General features: G+C 38.3%; 1 protein-coding gene across 3 annotated transcripts in view; it reads right to left on the bottom strand.

Moving 5' to 3' along the window:
• The window catches only part of LOC111153862 (opioid binding protein/cell adhesion molecule like), a 510,446-nt gene that overhangs the window by 98,023 nt on the left and 391,163 nt on the right, over positions 1–21,260 (bottom strand). For all 3 annotated transcript variants that reach the window (XM_022513132.1, XM_022513131.1, XM_022513133.1), the window contains exon 3: positions 9,806–9,931. In XM_022513132.1, coding sequence (XP_022368840.1) covers positions 9,806–9,931 — 126 coding nt within the window. The remainder of the gene's footprint in view (positions 1–9,805; positions 9,932–21,260) is intronic.

The raw sequence follows: 21,260 nt of genomic DNA, 5'->3' as shown, positions 1-21,260 counted from the left end.
CAAGGACACACAGCTGGTCCTGAAAGTCCTTTGAATCTACCCTCGAGGGTGCTCATCCAGGAGGTAAGGTAGAAACAAACCTCTCTGAGGTTCCTTCAACATCTGGCCAGATGAAGGAGTTCAGTATCGAAATTAAACACATTATCTCCCGAGGTGGCTGCAGTTTGTTAGTGTGGAACCAGGCTGCTTATTATTTTCTATTGAAGCCTAGGATTTCTATTCAGCAGCAAGAGTCACTGTGGACCCACTGCTGAGGCCAATTAGATCTACAGAACTTGTAAAGCTGGCCTCAATTTTATCAGTGTCCGACTGATTTCAATAGCATAATTTGATATAGCAATTGCGTAGAGAAGGCTATACAACAGACGGCAGGCAGCACTGGATGCCTTTCCAATTCCAATTTTACTTTTGAGCTAGTTGGGCTTTTCACTTGCTATGATACATGTTAATATCCATTCTTATATTATAATCTAAAAAGTATTTGGAATAGATACTATCAAATTCCATTCTCTCTTCCTCCATAAAGGAAGCATATTATGACTAACTCTTTTCTGGTTTATAGGTGGGGAAATTGAGACAGAGGTTTAGTGGTTTGCCAGATTTACATAGAAAATGAATAGGTCAGAAATGAAATCTTCCTAGTTAAATCTGATACATGAACATCTCATTTCTTAACTCTTTTACTTGCAACTTTCTTTGTATTTTCTAGAGCTCTTGGGATAAAGACCAGACTTGTGTGATCAGGCCCCTAACCACCTATTCTTAGACTACTGTCTCTCCAGCTTTTTACACATTCATGACACAGTTTTGTTTCTCGAAGAGCCACACTCCTTCTCACCTCAGGACATTTGCACATGCTATTCTCCCTCACCTGGAAAGTTTCTATACAGCCCGGCCCCAAGGCATACACATATCCCTGTCCCTGTCCCTGTCCCTAGTTAACTTCCATTCATCTTTCTATGTCAGCTCAAGTATCACTATCTCAAGAGAGATTTAGCTAGACTAGCTCATACCTCCCTGCTGCCCATTGTCACAGCAGTTACCACACTTTGAACTTACATATTCTTGATGATCAGTTTAATGACTACCCCTGACTAGACTATAAGCTTCATAAGAGCAGGAATCACATCTATCGTACACACCATTGTTGCTAGAAGAGCAAGTGAACATTCTTAAATCATCAAATGAATGAATGAATTCATGAACAGAGATAAAAAGACATCAAACAGCATTTCCAATTCCAATTTTACATGTGAATTAGTTGAGCTTTCCACTTGGTATGATACATGTTAATATCCATTATTATTTTTATAATCTAAAAAAGCCCAGCAAAGAGGCTAAACATTACTTCACCGCAAGACTAATTTTCTGCTGCCCCATTTCCAATATACAGTTTCTCAACTCAGTGTGAGGAGTGTGAGTAGCTTGCCATGCCCTCCCCTTGCTCACACAAAAGAACTCCAGCCTCCCAAGGAAGAGATTCTCAGAAATTTATGACTCAATCAACTCACCCAAAAGGAGCATAAATGGGATTAGTTTTAATATTGTTAAGTTGCAAAAATACAAGCATATGTGCATGCCAAAGCGAAAATGTACGCAAGCAAAGGGGGAAAACATATGGGTACCCATATGGTGAAAAGCGCATTGCTAGACCTTCATACACTTCTCATTTACAACAAGAACCAAAGTTAGTGAACATAAATTTGCTTTGCAAAAATGTGAGAGGAACAGCTTGTTTGCCCATAACTGTTCCACTGAGCAAGATATGTATAACCTTGATTTCTCATCTCAGACACCTCTTTCTCACACTCTGGGGATTAATTAGGCTCGAAACACGACTTCAGATTAGAAACAAGGATTCTGGCTGCCTTGGAGAGGGACAAAGAAGTAGTAGCATGACTGGATGATTCAGAGGGTCAACTAATAGGCAATTCTTATTAGTGGCTGGAACTTGTACCTAGGATGGTTTAGAAGAGAAATGAGGTTGGTAGGTCTCAGCGGGTTGATTTTAATTGAAGCAGAGAAACAACAGGGACCTACAGCAGACAACAGCATGAATGTGGGTTTCATTTGGAGGCTGTGCTTTCCTTAGAACAATCCTGAGTGGTAGCTAGAAAGTGCCTACATGTGGGAAGGTAGGTGTGGAGTTAGGAAGGGAAATATAAGAACATGGGTAATGGTCAAACTACTGAATGAGCACTCTTGTGTTCCCCAGATAACAAGCAGAATTTGATAAAATATATCATGTTATATCATACCCGTTCCCATTGCAAGCCATGGGCACCATCTTTGTATGGTATAAAGATCTCTAGACTTAAAACAGTGGGAGCTAGGCCCCTTTCATATATCCACCACCTTAGTAAGTGGAGAGCCATTCACCATTACTCAAACTTCCCTAGTGTTTTCCATACCTATGGAATAGGTAAATATTCTTTTTGACCTGTATGAGAGAGTTGCTATAAACTCACTTGAAATGATGCATGTGGCAATATTATATAATCAATTCCTATATAAGCATGCTAGTGGAACCCTATGAATTCATTTTATCATTTCTATTTTTTTAACTTTTTTATTTTGAAATACTTATTGACTCACAAGAAGTTGCAAAAATAACAGAGGTCCCATGTGCTTATGACCAGCTTCCCCAGCGGTGGCATCTTATATAACAGAATACCTTATCCGAACCAGGTTACTGATATGGACACAATGCAATTAACTGCACTATGGAGCTTGCTTAAATCTCACCAGATTTTGCAGGCACTCCCTGCTATTGCCTTCATGTATAATTCCATGACATTTCATCACGGCAAAGCAACTCCCTCATGGTGCTCTTTCCCCTTCCTTGCCCAAACCTCTATCAACCACTCACCTGTTGTGCATCTTCATAATTTTGCCATTTTGAGAATGTTATAACAGTAGGATAATCAGGATGCAAACTTTTGAGACTGACTCCTTTCATCTGGTGTAATACCTTAAGATCCATCCAAGTTTTTGTTTGTATTTTGAATTCATTACTTTTTATGGCTAAATATTAACATCCCATCATGTGCCGTACCACAGTTTGTTTAACCATTCTCCCACTGAAGAATATTTGGATTGTTTCTAATTTTAGTTACTACAAATAAGATTATGTTGTTCTGAATTTTTCAGGTGGACCAGAGGGACACTGAGTTGCTAATGAGTGACCTAAGACTGTCAAGGTATAAGAAGTAGGAATGGGTAAAATAATAGGAATAATCATAAACAATAAAAAAAGGCATAGTGATGAATATGAGTACTTTTTCTCTCAGGACAGCTAGGGTATTAAATGAATTGAAACAACCCCATTTTGCAGTCTAGGAGGTCAGATAGAGGAAGTGGCATTCCTAAAGTAACTGAGAATGTTAACGGCTTGGGTGAAACTTCATCTCAAGTCTGTAAGAATTTGAAGTGCATGTTCAGTCTAAGACAAAAACATCAGCCACAGGGATTAACATCTACACATGAGTATAGCCTAGGGCTGTTTTTATTTAGAATGCTAAGAACTTGGCAAATTCTTTCAAGATACGCCTCTTAGGAATTTTTAACAAGAAAAGTAAGGGCTGTAGGGGTGCTTGGATTGCTCAGTTGGTTGGGTGTCTGTCTGCCTTCTGCTCAGGTCATGATCTCAGGGTCTTGGGATCAAGCTCCACATCGGGCTCCCTGCTAAGCTGGAGCCTGCTTTTCCCTCTCCTGCTCCTCCTGCTTGTGCGCTCTCTCTCTCTTTCCCTGTATCAAATAAGTAAATAAAATCTTGAAGAAAAAAGGAAAAAAAAAAAGGAAACTTAAGGGCTGTAGTAGAAACAGTCTTAAACTAACATACTATGTGACCTCAACATCTAGCAAAGTGAACAGAAGATAGAAAAGTGCTGCCCAAAGAGGTCAGAACCATGGGAAATGACACCACAAGTGTTAACTCTCTTAGCTTACATGCAATTCACTCACCTAGGAAACTCATATATCTAAAACAAAAGCCAAACAGGGTTTTCCCCAGAACAACTATCCGCAGTGTCATTTATCACATTCACGAATGCTCATGCCCTTTCCTCTCAGAAGGTTCTCTCCCACCACTACATTCATATTTGGGACTAACCAACTTGGTTTATAGATTCTTGCTCATGACAAATCAGAAGGAAATAATCAGAAGAAATGTGGCTGGCAAAAGGCTGGTATGCTGACTTTAGGAAGAACTGACAACTAATAGTCATTTGGAGAGAAGGAAGGAAAAGTACCGGAACTATAAAAAACAGACACAAGAATTTAAAAAAATATGTTAGGACCTTATTCCTGGCTATTCCAGCCTCCAAATGTTAAGATACGAACAATTGATATGCATGATGCTGATATTACATTGTAAAGATGAGGCCAAGTAGCATTCCCTGTACTCAAGGAAACAGAGGAGAACATAATACATTTTTTAAATGTTTCCATTAAAAATGACTCAAGTCAATGATAAAGGAGTCAGCTTCGGTTACCTGGAAAATTCACTTCTGTCAAATAACTCATTCGCTTGCTCCCTGAGGTATTACTGTATATGAGTAGATTGTAGGAGCAACTCACTCACAGGTGAATAGATGTCATCTTAAAATCTCCATGGAGAGGAAACAGAAAAGAAGACTTTATTATTTTCCCCGAACATCTGGCCTTTCCAAATATGTCAATGGAAATGGGGCCAGGTGTGTAACACATTCTAGTGGATTACAAAGGCATTGTAAGAGGGAAAGACAACTCTCCTTAGAACACAACAGCCTGTACTGTCTCCTCCATCACACCCACCTGTGCAACTTTGGTTTAAAAGATGAAGAAACGTTGGTTTCACATTATTCAGGTGCAGCTTAGTTTCCACATTATTCATGGTTTTACATTCATGAGCCTTCCAATGATTGCTGGCCCAGCGCCCTTTCTCCTGTCCTTCAGGAGGGGAAAAGAATATCATTCTTGGAACCTACCTGTTTTGCAATGTATTCCAAACACACTGGCCATTTGCCAATCCACAATGCCTGCCTGTTTTGACCCTGCCCACACTTTTGGAGGGAAAATTCTTTGAGGCAGCAGCCTGTGAGTCCATCATTATTTTCATTCCTAAACTGGAGGTCACTTGGTACAGATTTTTATGTTCCTGAAGGCTATTAAACAAGTTCTGTATTCTGTAGCAAATCCACATAAATATATGTTTTTTTAAAAACCCATTATCTGCTCCTGAAAATAAATTAAATATAACTTTTTATATCTGAAGCTAAATAAATACATGGAAAAATGCTCAGTGGTTTGCGTGTCAATTGCAAAACCTCTGAATGTATGTTTACACAGCACTTTTCTTTGAGATGTTTGCAATGCTTAATAATCATGATCCTGTAACAATCTCAAGTTTTCCTTGGAGGTGAGGCAGATGTCCTCCAGGCAAACCTAGTTTCTGGGAATCCTAACACATCTGCCAACATCACCAAGGAAACTGGAAGTCAAGAGATCTCCAGTTAGATATCCAAGACTGGAGAATGGAAATGTTGGGGAAATGTTGGATCCACATCTGGGATTTTGGTTATTTGTTTCAAAAATTTCACCTTACTTTCATAGGAAGGATTAGTTTTTGGTTCGTTCGTTTGTTTTCCAAGTGAAAATGGGCATAGTTACTTCAAAGAGGTTCCTGATAAAGTGGCAATGATGGGAATAATTGCACCATGGAAATTTGGCGAATGCTACCAGGGCTCTTCTGTCTTCCCAACCTCGGCCCCAATCAATTTTAAACATTTACCAGTATACTAAGATCTAAAACCCTTATTTTTTCAACTATATATCATTTCAGGTATAGATCATATTGAGCTGTTTTTTTTTTCCTCTTCATTACATCTATTTACTTTTTATATTTCAGAGATTCTATATTGTTTCTGATTCACACAGGCTTGACATTATTTTTCTCTAGTGTGATAATGGATTTATTGGATCATTAGCTTTTACCTTTCTCCTGTAATTTCTAGGGATTGGCAGCATATGTTTGGTCCATCTTTTTAAATTATAAGCATTATCACTATTCTTAATCTTTAATAATCTGCTCATTAAAATATTCTGTTTCTAAATAAAGGTTTGTTTATTCACTTCTGTTATACAGATCCCTAAATTTAACCAAGAATTTTCAAATCTTGCGTTATTAGCATTTTGGGAACATGGTTGTCCAGTGAACTAAATTCTCCAATGTAATCCTATTGGAATTTCAAAGGAAATGTCATTGCAACTTTTATTTCCTATTCTTGCATGCTAAATTAACCAGCAAATTGTTCTAAAAATGCTATTTGATGTTTGAGTTTTATTGGCTGCTCTTTAAAACCTTTAAAACAACTTCCCAGAGTGTCCTCAACTCTAAGTGAGAAGGAATAGCCTTCTAAAAATAAATAATGGTAGTCATCTGCAGATGCACATTTTAAACTTGCAAATCCTCCAGGTTCCAAAGCTTTTCAAATTTGGAAAACAATGCTTTGAGTTTAAATGTTTAAATATCATGGAGAGAGGAGGAGAAAGACAATGGGGGAAAGAAAGACAGCAAAGTGAAGGCTGAAGCTATAAAAAAGCAAAAGGCAACTGAAAGTAGATCATAGCCTGGGAGATTTGAAGAGCAGAGGAATCATTTAAATGTAGGGTTTTCTGAGCTTTTTTGAGGCTGAATTGTAACTATTATGTTGTATAAAAGATTGAGAATATGGATGAATTTCCCTTATTTTGAGGGAAATCTTACCAGTGTACCATTATAAGGTATTGCTTCAAAACACTTACACAAAGTCGAAATGCCTTTCAAAAGATTTCTAGGCTCAGAGAACTATGCATTTAGGATCAAATAAATGCATTTTTGGATTTCAAGCATTTATAAAAATCTCTGAATTTACCAAATACATAGAAATTGGCCAGATGTTTAGACATAGTTTTATATGTAATATAAATCCAAAATTGTCTCTCACTTCAAGCAAAATTCCCATGGGGCTTAAGTCTTTGGGAACATAAGCCACTGCTTCATTTTCATTAAAGTTGGGCTTTGTGATGTCCCTCATGTATAGTTTAATATTCTTATTAACATTACTTTATAATATAGACATTTTGTGTTTCTATATCTGAGGTCTGTATACAAAGAATGTTCAGAGCATTTATTTGTATTATCTTTCCCTACAACAAGGCTGGGGTTGACACACGCATCTCTGCACACATGGAGGACATGAGACCATTTAACTTTTCCCTTAAACGGTGCTCCAATCTCTTATCTAGGAAGTACTGCTTACATAAATTATGTTACAAATTAGGGGCAAATTTTCAGGTATTTCTCTTATCTCTATGTGGATATTTTTAAAGTTTCATTGAGATTTTAATTTGCTTACAATAAAATGTTCCCATTTTTCGTGTAACATTTGGCATTTTGACTTACATAAGAGGCAACATAAGCAGCACTGTATTGAAGATATAAACATTTCCATCAGCTGAAAAAATTCCCTTGTGCCCCTCTGTAGGCACATCTCCCCAGATCTTTATTCCGGGTAACCACTGACTTGATTTTGACTTAGTTTTGCCTATTAAGTCATGCAGTAGGTAATTTTGTGTCTTAGTTTTGACTTAGTTTTGCCTATTAAGTCATGCAGTAGGTAATTTTGTGTCTTGCTGCTTTTGCTTGGCCTGTTTTTGAGAATCATCCATGTTGTTACATGCAGCAATGATTTGTTATTTTTACTTGCTGAGAAGTCATTTGCTGTTTAAATATACACAATTTATCTATTTAATTGTTGAAGGTTTGAGGTTATTTCTAGTTTGAGGTGATTATAAATGAAGCTGCCATAACATTTATGTACAATGTATATTTGTAGACAGACATTTTCATTGATCTTTGGTGAACACTCAGGAGCAGAATTGGGGGTCATATGTTAAGTGTATGTTTAACTCTGTAACAAAGTGCCAAACCATTTTCTGTAGTGCTTATAGCATTTTATAGTCCCAGAGTTAATGTGTAAGAGTTTCAGTTTCTCCACATCCTCCCCAACAGGTGATACTGTCTGTTGTTGTTTGCTGTTGTTGTTGTTGTTGTTTTTAAATTGGACAGCCTAGTAGTTGTGAGTAGAACCTCATTATGATTGAATTTTCATTTCTATGGTAAATATATTGCACATATGTTCAGGTGCTTACTTTTTACTTGTAGATCTTCTTATGTGAATTGTCTGTCAAATTTTTTGTTCACTTCAAGATAGTTTTTTAGAATTATGTTGTAAGAATTCTTCATGTAACCCAGATGAAACTCAAACATAACCCAGACAAAATCCAAAATTCTTTGTTTCTCCCAGTCTATGGCTTGTCTTTTCGTTTATACTTAAATGGTGTTTTTAATTTTGATGAAGCCATTATTAATTGAATTGCATTCCCCTACATTCCCCAAGAAAAGATACTCTGAAGTTCTAATCCTCGTGCTGCAGAACGTGACCCTATTTGGAAATAGGGTCTTTATAAGTACCAAAATCAGATGAGGTCATTAGACTGGGCCCTAATCTGATATGTTGGTGTCCCTATGAAAAAGGAAAATTGGATACCAAGAGAGGCACACAGGGAGAAGGTCATGTGATAATGAAGGCAGGAATCAGGGGGATACATCTACAAGCCAAGAAACACTAAAGCCTGCCAGCCAACCACCAGAAACTAATGGATACGCATTGGGCAGGTTCTCCCTCACAACCCTGGAAAGGAACCAACCTTACCTCCCTTCAATCACGGACATATACCTCCAGAACAACAAGAAAATACATGTCTGTTGTTTAAGCCAAACCATTTGTAGCACTTTGTTACCGCAGCCATGAGAAAATGATACAAAGCCAAATTTATTCTTGTTTTCTTCTTTTGTGGTAAGATCCTTTGATGTCCTAGCAAAACATTCTCTATTTCAAAGTCATGAAGGTGTGTTCCTACGGTTTCCTCTAGATCTAGGTTATTTTTATATAATACACAGGCATACTCCACACCTTCTCCTGTCTCACTGAAGTTCATGCTATGCTTGGATTTTCTCATGCTTGAGGGAGCATTTGTTTCTTATATAATTTCTAGAATTAATCATAGTTTCTAGTAATGTATAAATACACAAGGTGACTCTGTACCCATCTCTTCAAGTTCAACTTAGAGTAAGTTTTTGTTCCAAAGGGATAAGGCCCACTGTTCTCTTGGTTCCCTTCCTACAGAGGTGGTGATGATCATCACTGACATTGAATGCCAACCACTGAGTGCCCAGCACATGCATGCCGAGGGTACTTCACCATTTCCATCCAGGTGGGCTATTGATGTATGGGTCAAATAGGTGTGGCTCTGGGGAAATGGTCTGAAAGTACTGAGTAAGGAGATCTTTTTTCTTAAGGATGCACAGTAATACCAACATTTTACAATGGGCATGCTAACCTTCTAGCACTCTTCTTAAAGAAAGGGCTAATGACCAACTGACCCATGCATCTCCACCTTAAGAAATTAGTATCTTTGTTTAAAGAGATGGCACCCCTGTTCTTCCTGCCTGGGAAAACAGAAGTTTTCTGTGGCCATAAAAAGGACTGAGAAAATAATTCAGTACACTTTCTCTTTATAAATCCTTTTTTAATTTTTTTTTTTTTTTTTTTTTTGGAATGGAATACTCAGTGACTGATGCATGTGGTCTATTTGCTTTTGCATTACTATGTTACAAATACAGCATTGCTTTTTGATTTCCAAAGTTTTGGTGTGCTTTAGAACAAATTCTTCAATAGAATAATAGAATAACTCTGAAAAATTCCCAAAGCAAAGAACTTACCCTTGACTGACAGGTGTCTCCATGTCACAGTTGGCTCTGGTCTGCCAATAGCAAGACACAGCAGGGTCACACTGCTTCCCTCATTCACAGTGATGTCTGAGGAGATATTCATGATCTGGGGAGGAACTATAAAGAAACAGAGGAGAAACGAAATACATGAGGATGATTCTTTTTACTCAAAATGAGATGTAAGCCTATAAATATTTGCATAGCATGCTTTTATGATAAGTATTAGTCTCAACAATAATGTTCAGATTGCTTGATTTGCCAACAAGGTGGCCATTAATACTATGCACTGCTAGGGCTCAAACCTGGTTCTCCCAGGAACATGGCAAAAACAAATACTTCCATTGCTTTGTTTTCCTCTTCTTTTCTTCATTTCCTACCTGGAAAGATATGACTCATCCCTCAAGGGACTTCAAAGATCACCTGCCCTCTGCAGTTTTCCCTCACTTCTCCACCAATCTGAGAAGAGAATCACCTCCCTTTCTCCTTGTGGTATGTGGTATCACAGCTGATTTTTTTTATGCCTGTCTTTTTACCTAGAGTTAGTTCCTCAAGGATAAGGATGGAGTCACATGCGTCTCTATTTCCTCATTGTCTAGCACAAGGCTGACAAAGGGTTCTGCTTAATTCCTTTTGGAAAGAAAGATTCAAAGAACAATGGAACAAATCCAAAAACTATGGGGTGGGGTTGGGGGGTGCAGAGCTCAAAGCTTTTAATGGAAGATTTCAGATACCTAAACCTTTCTTCTCTGTTATGTTTCAGATTCTCCGAAGGATGGCAAGAGAGGAGGCTCAAATTCTACGACTATGCTGATTTATTCAAACTGCCATTTTAATTAAAAATTATTAATTACCAAACAGGTAGAGGACTGGTAGGTTCCAAACCACCCAGAGTCAGTGACAAAGGAGAATTATGGCTGATGCTCAATTCAGACAACTTTGCTGCCAGGAGTTTTATGCTGCTGAGACCTTAGAGTTAAGTCTTTTCAAGGAGAAGCCATAAGTAACATGTAGAACATTTGACTTCTTAAGGGAATCCACATTAGCAAATAAATAAAAACGGCCTATCATATAAATCTGCCATATTTTGGATTATTTCTGCATTAGGATTTGGCCTGAAATTTCATTGCACATATTTTATCCAAATACACACTGGGAAAAAATAGTGTGCATTCTAACTACACTGCATTCTCTTGAGATAACTGTACTACCTGTTTTTCAGTATTTTCTAGCTTGTTAAAAAATAGTTCTGGGTAGAAATGTCAATACTTTTTTCACTTTTATAAAGCAACAACTTCAGTGCACCTTCCACAATATTCTCAGAATAATGTCTGCTTTAGTTGGATGTGTTGGGCCCTCTGAAGTTCTTTCTCTAGACCCGGGAGTCTCCCTGGTGCTGGTGTTAAGATAGACAGCTCGGGGGAGGGGGTTGTACAGTCAGGTTCGTAGAGGATAATTTAGTACATGTGATGTCCAGGGCCAGATCTTCCAACACAAGCCCCAGTTCAGAATCACCAATTCTGTACATGCTATGTTTCATCTGATAGTTCAAGGGGTCCTGGCTTAATAGATATTTGTAAAATTCCATGGATATTCAGCATGACTGCCTCATTCTCTAGGTACTCAGCCAATGTCACCCATTAGAATGTTCGTTCCTGGAGTGCAATTGCAAAATTAATCCACACTCCCACCAAGCCCCAGGCAGTGCTGACTGCAACCCCCACCCCAACCCACCCCAGCACTTCCAGAATGGCCCTGCCACTTTCTCAAAGGAAGAAAGATAAGTATAGCTTTTAGGGTGTGTACACCAAGAAGAAAGGAAGCACAAAGAGTGAACTGGGAGGAAAAAAAGTTCTTTTTTTTCTCAATCATGATACTCATATTAATATGTACAATGCAATAATGTATGTTAACACAAAATGCTTGTTTTCAAAAGTTGCACGTATATTATTTTATGGCTACTTTACAAGTTATGAAATAAATATTCCCACTATTGAAAATGAAAAAAAAATTGGGGCCAGGGGAGAGTTAAGTAAATTACCCAAAAGGACATGGCCAGTAAATGACAGAATTCTTTCCATCAGATTAAGCAGCTTCTTTGTTTGTCTTATCAATACCCCAAACACAGTATTTATATTTGTCTATTTTGTTTCTTCTGCTTTGAATGATCTCCCAGTGCATCTTCCCTCACAGCATTTAACCATAATGAACAAAACCACCTCGTTCCAGTTGCTTCCCCAACACATTACATAGCACTGAGGGGAGGAGCCCATTTTAATCATCTTTGTTAATTCAGGGCCTGCTACTGGCAAGCAGCACTTACCAAGCACAGCTCTCAATGCTTCCAATTTAAGTCTGAATCTGAATTGAATTTGACAATACTTTTAATGGCCCTCCCTTTGTTAGCATGACAAATTTTTTGAAGAAAGGAGTACTTGAAAATGAACAAATACTTCTACCTATTTTGACAGGAGATCTGTTCCATTTGTAGACACTTATTTATGGCAAATGGATCTGTTTCTAAGTATCTATAAATCTATGTGTCAATCTATGTATCTATGTATCTATCTATCCATTTATCTATCTATATAACTAGTGTTTATGGTTATATAGGTAAACACAAAAATGTACAAGTCTTAACCAAAATATTAAAATCATTCACAAAAAATGGTAGGACTCACACAAGTCTGATTAAAAGATGACAAATAGCACAGTATGTTTTAGTCTCAGCTGCAGACATGAGGGCCCCCCAGCCCTGCCAAGAGTGCATGTTTATCAGTTCTCTTTTCATTGATGGTGGTGGGCTAAAACCTCTCATATGGTTGTGCAGATTGTTCGGTGCACAAATGGTGGTCCTTTATGATAAGTAAATTAAAAAATAGTTCAATAGATATAGACACATAAACGTATATATATATATATATATATATATATATATATACACACACACATAAATAAAATACTGTCTGACAGTCTATATATCTGTATACATACACACACACACATACACATACACACATATGTGTGTGTATATATTACATATATATATACACATATATATGAGAGATAATATTTTATCAAATAGCAATCCGAGGAAGAAGAAGATTTCCAAAGTATCTTAGGGTTCTGGGTTATTATGAGGTATTTATACATTCTTTCTTTAGCCTTAGCATGGCCAGCTTCTCTTAAACACAAAATACATCTCAAACCTGCCCCATCCACTCCACTCATACTGCCATTGGATTAGTTGAGAAGCTTATTGTCTCTAGCTTTGGATATTACAAAAGTCTCTTCGTTTCTCAACCTGCCACCATTTTATAATTCAAACCCTATAAACCTACCACAATCACCTCTTAAATATTTTTCTTCTGCCTAACACCCTGAATATCTGCCCCTGTCTAAGCCTGGAAAGTCCAAACTTCTTAACAGGATTTACAAAACCATTCAGTCTGGCCATAGTTTAACTACTGGCCCCTTCTCTAATAAGCAGTCCTCTTCCCCCCAACTTCTCTCATCTTTGTGCCTTTACACGTATTATTCCTTCTGCTGGGAAAGTGCTTTCCCACTTCTCTGCCACATGAAATCCTCATCCTTCACTCAGTTCAACTCAACTCAAATATGAGCTCCCTTATGATGTCTTAGCTGCTCTCTCTTCTGTTCCCAAGGCATTCTTGTTTATGTCTTTATCATACAATTTATCTGTGCAACTGAGCTATTCCATGGAAGGGATCTGCTATATTTATCCTCCTATTCTTATTATAAAAAAACAAAACCAGACGTGTAGTAGCATCCTTTTCCCACTTAATGTAATATATGAATGCATAAGTTTTTAAATAGGATATCTTATAATCTGTCAAGTGTTTTCCATCGTAGAGATCTGACATTTGCCCTTTCTTCTTCCTGAAATACCCTCCACCTTCATCATATGTATTTTTTTTTTCCAATCAGGGCTCAGTTTTTATGTTAGCTCCTCAGAGAAGACTTTGTTAGGACCCTCATCCTCCCCACAACCCATCTAATTCAGATCCTTCTGTTACAATCTCTTCTCAACTCTAAATTTTCTTAATGATTTTTATATAGCTTTGTGTTTTTATATACATTAGTATGATTATTTGTTTAAAGTCTTTCTGGTCCTAAACTATAAGCTTTATAAACCACTGTATCCCCACTACTTAGAATTATGCTTAACACACAATGGGTGCTTAATAAAATGTTGTGGAATAAATAAATGGTTATTATATGTACAGTTGAGCCATGAACAACACAGCTTTGAACTAAATGGGTATATTAATATGCATTTTTATAGTAAAGTACCTTACATGTATTTTCTCTCCCTTTTGGTTCTCTTAGTAACATTTTTCTCTAGTTTATTATAACAATACAGTATAAAATACATATAAAATATGTGTTACCAATTGTTATTTTATTAGCAAGATTTTTGATCAACTGTAAACTCTTAGTAGTTAAGGTTTTGGAGAGTCAAAAGTTATAGGTGGATTTTGACTGTATGGGAGGTTGACAACTCTATCCCCTATGTTCAAGGGTCAATTATAGTTTCTGATACATGTTATTATGCATTTGTGAGGAAGAAATCCTGAGTAAATTAGGGATTGAAATGTGTGATTCTGGACATATTAACACCATCCTCCATAAAGTTGACAATGATATAATTGGAATAGCATATGAGAAAGCCATGTAACAGAACCTAAGTTCTGGGGTCCAACATACCTGTGTAACCCTGGGCAATCTTAGCTTAACTCTTCTGAGCCCCTAGTTCTTCCTCTGTAACATGAAGACAATGATTCTCTTTCTAGCTACTTATTAGAATTAACTTTAAATGTGTATAGCACACTAGCACAGTACCTGGAAATAAGCACTTAATAAATGTTAGTTGCTATTATTCATGTTTATATATTCATTTATATTATTCATGCTATTTAGAATCAGATAGCTTAGTCTGTGACTAATTCTTCATTTTCTGAATCTCAGTTCCTTCAGAGTTAAGTCAGAACTTATATATAGGTGATGCTCCCCTTGGATAACTGGGAAGACTGCATTATATATGCTTCCAGGATAAAAGGTAAATATTCAATAAATATGATTTTCTTCCTCCTTAACTGAATAATTGAGCCTAAGCAAATGCACCGGGCAAATCACACAGGTTTGTTTTAAGAAATTGCCTGGCTCCTCCTTATCTCTTTTATTTTAGGGAGTGTCTGTTTCTCTTTGTAGAAGACAAGGTACAGGCTTGAGTGCCATGATGCATTATTTCAAGGACAATAATTTCACCCTTTCAAAACTACCCTACCCCTGTCCCACCACAGTCTTTGCTAATTAGGCTTTAAGTGTTTTGTTTAAAACTGGATGACACTGTTTAAAAAAAAAAATCTTGTAATTTATAATCACAAAGGCTGAAGTTTGAATACCATTTTTCTTCCAACTACTTTCTGTGTGATTGAAAAAAAAACAAAACTGAAAGCCATTAAGCTTCAGCTTCCTCTACCATATACCTAAAATGGGCATAAAGATACATGCCACATAAGAATACGGAGATTAGATTAGAGACAATTTTTTAAGATTTTATTTATTTGAGATGGGGGGAGGGGCAGAGGGAGAGAGAGAAAGAATCTCAAGCAGATTCCACGTCCAGTGAAGCCTGGCATGAGGCTCAATTCTACGACCCTGAAATCATGAGGTGAGCTGAAATCAAGAGGCAGATGCTTAACCAATTGAGCCACCCAGGCAACCCAGAAAGAATGTTTTAAAGAGACTTAAATAGCTATTAGTCTTTTATCTTCCCCCTGCCCCATTCTTGTTATCCTCAGAGAATAACAAAATATTAAGAGACCATGAGAAAGCTAACATAAAGGTGAAATGCTTTCCATTATACTCAAAGCTAATTTATAAAAACAATACAGTAAAGACTTTTTTTTTTTTTTTTTTTTTTTAAAGATTTTATTTATTTATTTGACAGAGAGAGATCACAAGTAGGCAGAGAGGCAGGCAGAGAGAGAGGAAGGGAAGCAGGCTTCCTGCTGAGCAGCAAGCCCGATGCGGGACTCGATCCCAGGACCCCGGGACCATGACCTGAGCCGAAGGCAGCGGCTTAACCCACTGAGCCACCCAGGCGCCCAATACAGTAAAGACTTTTAAAGAATTTATTTTATTCTTGTAGAGTTAACTTTTTTTTTTTTTTAACAAGGGAGCTTATTTCATAAACTAGAGGTGAAACTAATTTGGGAATTATAGCATATATGCTAGGCTAGGTCATGCCATATTTTGTATATGGAAATAGTAATGACATTGTGCCAGAAGCAAGATATGAAGTGTGGGATAAGTGGATTCTGATCTTGGTTCCTCCACAGCTGTACAATTTTTTGTAAATCACTTAACCCTTCTGGTTTAGGGGTGGGTGTGTGTGTGTGTGTGTGTGTGTGTGTGTGTGTGGTGGTGTGGTGTTGGTGATGGTGTTCATTTGTTTCTTTTGGTTGGTTTTATTTGAAGAAACTAGATTGGTATTTATCAGATATTTTCCAGTTTAAATTCTGTGAATTGGTCATCTTCTAGCAACATTAACTGTCCAGGGAGGCTGCTACAGAGAACAAAGTGGTAATAGCACCAGCAGCAGTAACAACATCACTAGTATTTAGTTCTTTGAGCCTGGTACTAATTGCTCTGTATACATTATTTGCTTTAATCCTGAACATATTTCTAGGAAACACTATCTATTAAAAATCAGCATTAAGGGTAGACATATACATCAATGGAATAGAATTGAGAGTCCCAGAAATATATCCATACTTTTATGGTCAATTCATTTTCAACAAGGTGCCAAGATAATTCAATGAGGAGAGAATAGTCTTTTCAACAAATGGTGCTGGGGCAACTGGATATCCACAGGCAAAAGAATGAAGTTGGACTCCTACTTCACTTTATATACAAAAAATTAACTCAAAATGGATCAAATACTTCAAAGTCAGATCTAAAAGAAGAAAACACAGGTGTGAATCTTTGTTACCTTAAAAAAAATAGATAAATTGGACATCATCAAAATAGAAAAAAAAAAGCTTTTAATTTTGTGCTTCAAAGAATGCCATAGAAAAAGTGAAAAAGATAGCTCACAGGAGATAAAATTTTTGCAAATAATACAGCTGATAAAGGACTAGCATACAAACTATGTAAAAACTTTCACAACTTGACAATAAAAAGATATAACCTAATTAAAAAATAGACAAAAGATTTGAATAGACATTTCTCCAAAGAAGATATACAAATGGCCAGTAGGTACTTGAAAAGGTGTTTAGTATCATAGCTCATTACAGAAATGCAAATCAAAACCTCAATAAGATCCTGCTTTGCTTCCACTAGGGCAGTTGTAGTAAAGAAAAAAAAAGATACTAATGAACGTTGGCAAGGACATGGAAAAATTGGAACCCTCATACACTGCTGTGGGAATTGTAAAGCAGTGAAGTTGCCTTCAAAACAATCATGCAGTTCTTCATGGCTTAAGAATAGAGTTACCATGTCTTCCACTCCTAGGTATGTACCCAAGAGGAATGAAAACATGTGCCCACACAACAACTTGTGAACAAATGTACATAACAGCATTATTCGTAACAGACAAAAAAATGAGAAAAATGCAAATGTTCACCAATAACTGAAAGGATAAACAAAATAAAGTATATCCATACAAGGGAATATTATTCATCTATCAAAAGGAATGAAGTACTGATGCATGCTACAACATGGTTGACATTGAAAACATTATGTTATGTGGAAGAAGCCAGACACAAAAGACCACTTATTGTATGATTTCCATCTACATGAAATGTCCAGACAGAGAAAGTACATGTGAAAGTTGCCAGAGGCTGGGGAGGGGGCAGATAGGGAGTGATTGCTAATGGGCACAGAGTGTCTTTTTGGAGTGATGAAGATGTTCTAGAACAGGCGAGTGGTGATCGTTGCGCAACCCTGTGCATTTACCAAAGATCATCCTGGTAAATGAATTATAATGCCATGCAGATGTTATGAAAAACAAAGCACAGCCTATCGTGCTCCTTCTTCAGAAGGAGAACCAGAGCTGTGCAATGAGGAGAGAAGTCAACCCCCTATGTGTGGGTTCTCAGAAAATATCTTCTTCATTTATTGATAGTTAAGTGCATGATGCTCAACCTGCATCCACTAATCTCTCTGTCTCTCATTACCTGCCCACTGTTTCCCCTTTCCTTTCTTTTCAAAACAATGAATGCTACCCCACCCCATAGGTGATTGGCGATGCTTCCACATTTGTGCATATGCTGTACCCTCTGTTCTTGTGCCTCTTCCCCACTCATCTATCTGCACAAGCCCTACTCATAACTGAAAATTGATACTGAGATATAACCCCCCCTCCATCAGTTCTCCCCATTCCAGAGACAAATGTAAGCATGTGCCTCCCAGGTCTACCTATGCCTAATGATGTAATACATTCATTCAAAAGCATTTATTTAGTGCCTACTGTATCTTGGGCATTATCTTCAGGGAGAAGAGTAGATAGAAATGTCTTTCTCTTGTGTGAATTATGAAGGTTAGTGTCTAGAGGAGAACATTGACACTGATAAATGATCACAGGAATCAGTGTGTGGGTGTGTTATGACATGGTGTTATAAGGTGCTGTGACAGCCCATTATAGGGGGCCTGTCCTGGTCAGTGAGTTTGTGTGAGGTGTTTGTTCTGGGCAGAGCTGGGCAGGGTACCAACATATTTACAGGCTCTGCAGAGACAGAGAATATGGTTCACTTGGGTGCCTGTGGCTAAAGTCAAAAACAGTAAAATCACACAAATGGAGAGTGGATGGGCAGGGTCAGACCCTACAGGCTATAGGAGGAAATGCTAAGGTTTGGGCCCTTTTTTATAAAAGAAATGGCAGAGAGTATTAAACTGTCTAAAGATGATGATGATGATGATGATGATGATGGTGATGATGTGTTGGAGGCTGGACAGATTTGTATTGCAAATACATTCCTGCTGGCTGCAGTGTGGAGAACGGAAAGAGCAAAGCAAAGGAGGGATAAAACTAGCTAGGATGTTGTCCAGTAGTGAGGTGGTGGCAGCTTGGACAAGCATGCCAGCAGGAGCGAGGGGCCGAGAGGGACAAATGAGAGCAGAGAGGGACAAATGGGAGAGGCACTTAAAGAGGTAAGATGAACAAAGTTCGGGGTTGACAGCATGTATATTCAGTTCAAAGCACTTCTCATAGTGTTCTATTGTTTGCTATGTCTCTCTTGCCCATTGGAATGGGGGATCTGTGTGATCCAGGACCGCTATTTGTTCATCTCAGTCTCCCAGGGCTGCTCAATGCATGGCATCTAGTAGGTGCTCAATTGATGTATGCTGAATTTAACTGGGAGTGCAAGAGATTTTCCAGGTAGCACAACTTCTCAGGATCCAGTGGAAGCAGCCAGAGAATAGGAACTTGCCCTACTTTCAGGAGGTGACATCCTAATGCTTGGGAGGCAGGGGCAGATCCTTGTTCAGTTATATGGACTCTGAGTGTGAACTTGGCCTCCCCACATGTCCTGGTGTGTTACTGTTTTATATTATGCTGGATAAGATTAGACCTGCTGTACTCTGATTGCTTTTCTCTTCTTGGTTCTATTGTGATGAGAGGAATGGTGGAGAATGAGAAGAAATGATTATGAATTACAGAAACATAAACACACACCAGGGACCCAGCAGCATCACAGCCACACAATCTTCGCGGAGCTCGTTTGTAAGGGTGTCTCTACAGTGTCACTTACAGAAATTATTTATAGACTTAGGCACACAGCTCCTATTTTTAATTTGCACAATTCAAGCAACTGACCATGATCAGAGAAATTACATGCAGTCAAAGTCTTTCTCATCCAGTCCTGTTCTTTCTAGGGCATGTAGATGCCCTCCCTCTGGGAGGCTCCTTTTGTTCATTGCTCTCCTGACTTGCTGCCTCTCCCTGAGATTTCTCAACACACACACACACACACACACACACACACACACCCTTAGAATCACAGGGTTTAATTTACATCATACAATTTTCAAGTCAAAAAGAGACCTTAGGAATCATCTAGTACAACCTCCTCATTTTACAGCTAACAAAACCCTTTGGGTCTAGCCCCAGTTCTGTCAAGTATTTGTTGGGAGGTGCAGAGAATTCCCATAACCTCTTTTAACCCAGGTGTCTCTCATGCCAGGACCCCCCTTGGAATTAGGGACCTGTGGGCACTGGTTTCGGATCTCTCCCTTTCTCTACTCTGCCTCTTTGTCGTAGCTTCTTTTGTTAATGCAACCTGGGCTCCCCCTCTTGTTCATTCATAGCTGACCTTGAACAAGTGTTTATTTTTTTTTTAAAGATTTTATTTATTTATTTGACAGATCACAAGTAGGGAGAGAGGCAGGCAGAGAGAGAGGAGGAAGCAGGCTCCCTGCTGAGCAGAGAGCCCGATGCGGGGCTCAATCCCAGGACTCTGAGATCATGACCTGAGCCGAAGGCAGCGGCTTAACCCACTGAGCCACCCAGGCGCCCCGAACAAGTGTTTAAATGTTTCTAACCTCTGGTTTCCAAACTGCAAAGCAGGGTAGTGACCATAGGTAACTCACAGGTCCAAGTGAGGAATAAAGGGCAAATAAATAGAAAAGCATTTTCTCATGGTGCCAGGACATGGTAAATGTCAATATCATGAGCTCTTTGATTCCACTTCTAGAATTTATTTATTTATTTATTTATTTGTCAGCAACTCTCATTTTTTGAGAACTTCATAAGTGTCTGGAGGTACCATAGAAAGAATCTGTCACACACCACTTATTTTATCCTTGTGAAAACCCTATGAGGCTGGATTACTATTTCACATTTTTAAGGACAAGAAAACAGAGGCACAGAGAGAGATAAGTAAGTTACCTAATATCACAGAGCCAGCAAAAGGAAAAGCTGAGATGTGTATATCCTGCTCTGAATGATTTCAGAATGCAAGGTCTCAGGCCACGTGCAAAGGCATACACGATGTTGTCCAAGTGTGCCTGACTCCAAGAGTCTTGATCTCTGTACCCTAGTACTTGGAATTTTTTTGGAGTTGCACACAGTGTGGCAGGTAATGAAGGTAATGGAATTTTTTTTTTTTTTTAGTTTTATTTATTTGATGGGGGGCAGCTGGGGAGAGCACAGAAGGAGAGGGAGAGGGAGAAGCACACTCCCTACTAAGCAAGAAATCCAACACAGGGCTCAATCCCAGGACTCTGAGATCATGACCTGAGCTGAAGGCAGATGCTTAACTGACTGAGCCACTTAGGCACTCCTGGGAATTCTTGTAGGGCTTAGAGAAGTGGTCCTCACTTGGATTATCTGAAAGGGCAGATATTACCAGCAACCCTTGCTCCACTGAGTAGGTGGAAAGCCAAATGCAGGTAATGTTCCAGCATCTTCTTGACCACAGCC

The sequence above is a fragment of the Enhydra lutris genome, unplaced genomic scaffold (genome assembly GCF_002288905.1).
Source record: "Enhydra lutris kenyoni isolate GAN:26980312 unplaced genomic scaffold, ASM228890v2 scaffoldscaffold34, whole genome shotgun sequence".
Taxonomy (NCBI): domain Eukaryota; kingdom Metazoa; phylum Chordata; class Mammalia; order Carnivora; family Mustelidae; genus Enhydra; species Enhydra lutris.
The sequence above is the reverse complement of the archived record's forward strand: the minus strand, read 5'-3'. Positions and strand labels throughout refer to the sequence as shown.